The sequence below is a fragment of the Talaromyces rugulosus genome, chromosome III (genome assembly GCF_013368755.1).
Source record: "Talaromyces rugulosus chromosome III, complete sequence".
Classification (NCBI taxonomy): domain Eukaryota; kingdom Fungi; phylum Ascomycota; class Eurotiomycetes; order Eurotiales; family Trichocomaceae; genus Talaromyces; species Talaromyces rugulosus.
Genome location: NC_049563.1, coordinates 4,059,623 through 4,065,444, shown reverse-complemented (window position 1 = coordinate 4,065,444; position 5,822 = coordinate 4,059,623). Strand labels below are relative to the sequence as shown.

The 5,822-nt window shown below is 50.0% G+C and overlaps 2 protein-coding genes across 2 annotated transcripts; one reads left to right on the top strand and one right to left on the bottom strand.

The window, feature by feature from the left end:
• Positions 1 to 929: 929 nt before the first annotated feature.
• Positions 930 to 3,638, top strand: TRUGW13939_06191 (uncharacterized protein; the record flags this gene model as incomplete). Its single annotated transcript, XM_035489346.1, has 1 exon — positions 930 to 3,638. One exon carries the CDS (start codon positions 930 to 932, stop codon positions 3,636 to 3,638), a length of 2,709 nt encoding a protein of 902 aa, XP_035345239.1.
• Positions 3,639 to 4,501: 863 nt separating this feature from the next.
• TRUGW13939_06190 (uncharacterized protein) lies at positions 4,502 to 5,559 on the bottom strand (the record flags this gene model as incomplete). Its single annotated transcript, XM_035489345.1, has 3 exons — positions 4,502 to 4,855; positions 4,977 to 5,357; positions 5,443 to 5,559. 3 exons carry the CDS (start codon positions 5,557 to 5,559, stop codon positions 4,502 to 4,504), a joined length of 852 nt encoding a protein of 283 aa, XP_035345238.1.
• Between the last annotated feature and the right edge of the window lie 263 nt (positions 5,560 to 5,822).

Sequence of the window (5,822 nt, the reverse complement as noted above, 5' to 3'; positions counted from 1 at the left end):
CTCTCTGGCCGTTCCTGTTGAGACCCAATGCCCAACGCTCCGCGCATCACTCCGTCGCCCATCGCCGTTTGCTGCTAATCCGCCCTGCTCTGCCAGCGAACAAACTGAGTGGCGCGGTGATTTGCTGTCACACACCGCCCGGCCGGATCCACTCGCCCAGCGCCTTCCGCACACTTCCCCAAAAATCCACTCCACGGGTCTCGACTGCCGGACAGTGAACGGGTTCCTGCTCTTCTTCTCCTTCTTCTTCCCCCAACCATCTCCTCGCCTGTCACTCTCCTGATCGTCAAACAACGCACGCGTCCCTCTCCGTCGCCTTTATATTACTCGTTGCCGACTATTCTTGCGCCTGTCTTGTCTGCCTGGTTGCCTGCCTGTCTGCCCTACACGCCAGCAAGCTGCACGCCAATTGCCTTAGCCTGCAGCATCTCGGTCGTATCACAACCGCGAATCCCAGATCTGCAGCAAACCAACGCAGCCGCAGCCCAGGCGTCTCTTTTCCTCTTCACGCCTCGATTGATGCCTTACTCAATGCAACTGACCTGGTGACGTGCCTGGCCCTGATTAGGTTGCCGTGAGAATTTCTGCAAACCACACCGATCCACGACCAGCCCTACAGACCAACCCCCAACGTCAGCAAAAAAAAGAAAGAAAAAAATTAATCCCACGCACAACGGCTAAAAAGAGGTTCCACTATCCCATCGCAGAATGTGGCCAGCGTTCATTCGTCCTCTACCGTCTTACTGAACGAAAACACACTGCCCATTTTGGCCGTCGGCGCACCCCCCCCCGAATCTCTGTCATACTGTCTGGTGCGGACGGCCATACCTCCTCTTGACCCTGCTTGCCTGGTCCGCATATCCCTCCACCTCCTTCGCGTGATCCGACTCGCATGCCTTCTCCTCTTTCGCTGCCCTCTGTGACTCGCCATGGCTTCCTCCAACGGATCTACACCGACCTCTAGCTCGACGGCAAAGTCGAATCGAACCAGCGCTTCTGTCGCTTCCACAGAGCCCAATAATAATACCGGCCGCAGCGGGAATGGCTCTGACCCTGACACACGAGCTGCGCCGCGCCAAAATCCACCTTCAATGTCCCTAGTTCCTCCCCGAATATCGACTGCCGACAGCCTTTCTGCCCCAGTCACTCGACACAACTCGGCGAATTCCTCGCGTGAGACTTCTCCCATCCGACCAAAAGACAACAGCACTTCCTCATCCTCAACCCGCACTCCCTCGCGAACAAAACACAGTGCGAGTCCTAGCCCTAACCGTCGTGTCAGTGGAACCGGCTCTGCTGTCACTTCTGCTCCCTCCTCAGCCGCCGTTCAAAAGGCCTTTTCGCAAATCAACAAACCAGACCTTCAGCAGACTACCTCTGCCGACCAAAATCTCGATGCTGGCGATCCGGACCGAGCAAGTATGCCACCGCCGCGCACGTCTAGGCGACGTAGCTCACTCACAAATGGCACGAGGATTCCCATCTCCAAGACGTCTGACTCATCCGAGGTTGCTGCCAACATCTCGACCAAGAGGACACCTATAACTCCTGAAGATGCAAGAACCTCGCCGACGAAAACTGCCTTTGAAGACGGCGGATCTGGTGCGCGTAGGCCGTCCGCTAGAAATGTTACCGGGCCTTCCACTCCCCTCGAGACCGTGCAAGAATCATCCAGCGTGCCTTCCACTCCCTTGAAAGACAAAGCAGACTTGGCGCGCCCCGAAGAGCCCACAAAATCGAAAGCATACGAATCGCTCCAACAAGCTGTCGAGAGTGGGAGTGACAGCGGTGGGAATAAGAGCTCGGAGTCAAAGGAAGAAACACGCAAGGCCTCTTCTACCACTCGGCCACCCGGCGCCATCCTTCCACAGAAATCATTCACCTCTCTAAACAGCGCTCGAGGAAAGCCTGGCGATGGCTCTGCCCACAACATGATCGTCGAGACGGAGACTGTGAGCTCTATCCCGCAGGTTTCACTCGGCGTCGGTGCAGGAGAACGGGGAAACTCGAATAGGAATGATCAAGGTGGTACACTCAGGATGAAACCCAGTGTTGAAACCATCCGCCCCCGGAAAGAGAAGAAAAGGACCGTTCGCAAAGCAACCAACGTGCCCGGAGTGGCATCGTCCAAAGCGGACATCTTCGAGGCCAAGGTAGCTAGCGCAATTGATGACGCCGATGTCTCCGATTCCGACGAGACTTTCGTCTACGAATCCAACCCGCCAGAGCCGCTCCCACCCCGTCGCTATCACTCGAGAACCCCTAGTACGACGTCCATGGCCAGTCAGGCTGAGCAGTTCGCCAACCGATCTCGACTTGCACCGAGAGATGGAAATGGGGTGACCGTCAAGCGGAGTATGAAATTTACCAACAATTACAACTCTAACCTGGATAGCGATTTGGGTGATGTAGACCAACGGAGCGTCAGCGGTAGAGGCGACAATAACACCCACTCCACCCGACACCATCACATTGGTCGTCATGGGCGAGGCGGTGGCTATCCGTCCCTCTTTGACAGTGACTCTCCATTTCCACCGCAAGGCCCCCCGCCACGGTCTCCTCGGCACTACATCGGTAATGGCTTTCGTCAAAGTCGACGAGGATTCACTCCGCGCTCAAATCCAAATTATCGAACTCTTGGCGGGCCCAAGAGCATGAGTGATGAGTACGTTGACGATTTCGACGCCGACGGCGCTGATGACGAACGTACGCCTTTAGTACCATCCTCTTACCGGATGTCTCGTAACCGCAATGGGCGTCGACCAGGCAGCGCTAGCATGCGACAAATGGAGTATATCGAACGACAGCGGAACTGTTTCTCTCGCTATGGAGGCTGTATTATCGCATCTTTCCTGATCTTGATTCTTGTTGGCGGAGCGGCAACTTTCTTCGCTGCGCTGACTCGACCTCTTCTAGAAATCGAGGTAACCAAGCTTTCAAATGTGCTTGCATCTCAACAAGAGATCATCGTGGATGTGCATATCAGCGCCGTCAATCCAAATATTTTCCCTATCTCTATCGCGAAAATGGATGCCGACATTTTTGCGAAAAGCCGATATGTCGGCAGCGACAAGTTTTGGCGAGAGCATGGTCCCCACCCCGAAGACTTTCCACGCGTTGAGCGCAGCAACCTTCGTGCTAGACTTGCGCAGTTGGTTCGATCACCTTTGTCTGAGTCTTCCGATATTGTGTCATCCTCGGGCAATGTGGATCACGGCACTGATCCAATCCCTGACCCTAGTGATCCTTCGGGTGATGCTTTGTCGATGTTGCTGGGACGAGTCTTTAAGTTTGAGTCTCCCATCATTTTCGATCCCTCCCCATGGAGACGCACTCCGTCTACGTCAGTTGGAGAGATTCGTCTACCTAAGCCTGGCAATAAGACTGAGGAAGGCGGTAGTGCACGCTGGGAAAAGGTGTTGCAGCACCCATTTGAGCTCATTGTGCGCGGTGAGGTCAAGTACTCACTGCCTCTGATGTCGAGTATGCGCTCTGCACCAGTCAATGCCAAAATCCAAGTTTCGCCGAACGATGATGGAAACAACGACAGCAAGCCTGACATTCCTGAAAACGGCACTTACCACACGAATGTTGCGCGGTCTTCCGTCCACGCAGCGGCATCTCTTCTACTTGCCTGAGTATTATGATTCCGACAGAAACATTTTTAATGCTTGCAGTGGCAAGCCCACTCGCAACTTTTACCAGTTATGAAATTCTACCTGTACAAAATATCATGTCATTGATTTCATTGATTTTCAACTTTCGTTTCTCATTTCGTTTTCGGGGCTCGATCTTTCTATGTTTTGTTATTTTTTTTACGAATACCCCTTAGCGTTGCATGGAGCATGTACGGAAAGGAACTTTTAACGATTTTGCTACAGCATTACGAGCGCGGCGAAGAAAAGAGAGCGCTTTATTATCTTTTTAACGAACAACAGTACCAGCCCCCCATCTCGCATATACCCAGAGACTTTTTATTTTCTGCGTTGTGGGAGATTTTGTTACGATACGATACCTTTCTGAGAAACCTTTTCCTTTGTCTATCACGATGTCATACCAAATTGTTATATGGGGTGAATTGAAGATTGCTTCACCTCCATACATTCTTTCAACTCTTGTCTAAAGAGGTTAATTATTAGACTAGCTAAGGTGTGGTTAATAGTAATTACATATGCTAGCATTCGTTTGCATACTCGTTTCATTTTACAACTAGCGTATATGTATATCAATTGGTAGGATATGTAGTATATAGATATGTCTGGTATCAACATGAAAGAGATATGAAGCTGTCTCTTCCGGGTGATCCCAGCATCACCTTTTACATGTACCACTTTCACATTATATCACATAATAAATCAACCATCACTCACATATATATGCCAAGCACTTGCATGTACACAGTATCCAGAGAAACCCGGAGATAATGATGATGGTGCCAAGGTTTGACAGACATGCTAAACTATCACTAAAATAGATAGATAATAGCTGAACACCTCCTTTTTCAAGCCACTTGACTCATCAATTGACTCAATCTCTCAATCTCAGTGACTGTGTTCTTTTTGTAGGACTGAAAGGCCTCACTCATATCAAGTTCCTCAAAGATCACCTTGACCTTCTCAGCACACTCCTGGTCATCTCGACCGTAATTCGCTTTAAGAATCTCTCGCTGGCTGCTATTGCAGTTTTTCAGTGCTTCAACAATAAGCCATGAGCATTTGTTACCTTGGATATCACTTCCCTCTTTTCCGTTCTGGGCCTTGGTTCCGTATAGGTCAAGATAGTCATTTTGGGACTGGTAGTAGACGGCCATCTCGTTGGTGATGGCGTGACTGGCTTTGAGATTCTCCGCAGTGTCCTGTTGTAGATAGTACAAGACTAAAGACACGGGTAGATAGAAATAACGGCATAATCCCACAAATGTCACGCAGTTTGTGTGGGTTAAAGGTTGACAAGTTCCCTGGCCCGTGGGAAGACACCATATGACCCCAGCTCTGCATAGGTTGAACGTGGAGAAGCTCCTGATTGATTGACTCAACCATAAGAATGTATGCCAGATGCGTCCCCAGATGCTTCTTCAAAAAGGCCAGAGCAAGAAATGCCCCGACAAATGAATCAAACACTGCACCCAGTCCGACGCCAGGTTGACAGTGCCATGCCCATCGTCCTCGCCTCCAATGGTCTTGGTCAACAATGTCATCCGAGGTTATGATGACAAACTGCAAAAGTTCCATGGCCCAGCCTAGGACATACACTTCGCGCACTTGGTCCTCGGTAGGTTCGTGATCGAGCATGCTTTCTACCATTTTGAACATAACACGGGATCTTGACATCTGACCACCTTGAGTCGTTATTATGATCTAATAGAATGAGTTCAGTCTCCTCTTTTCCTTTTTTCTTCTTTGTCTTCTTTTTTTTCTTTTTCTTTTTCATAGTGCCGCTTACTCGATGAAGACGTTCCATTGCCTCCGCTGGAGTTCCAGGGAAGTTTTCGTACGTGACGAATTCACAGAGAAGACGAAAGCCCTCGGTTTGGAATCCAGTTATATCAAGAGAAGGCATACTTGTAGATGAACTTGTTCAAGTAGCAAATGGTATGTTATTGTTGCAAAAATGAAAATTGAAATAAGAAAATGAATTCCTTCTGCTGCTTCTTTTGTCAGTAAATCCCAACTCTTCAAGAAGCAAAGACTCTTTAATACCTTCTTCGTGGAGTTGATATATAGGCGACAGGTCACGCGGTCGTAGAGCCAAGACTCTCTAGGAAACCTCTAAAACTGACTGCATAATGCAATGTATCATAGAGGTTGGGGGGTACGGTACAG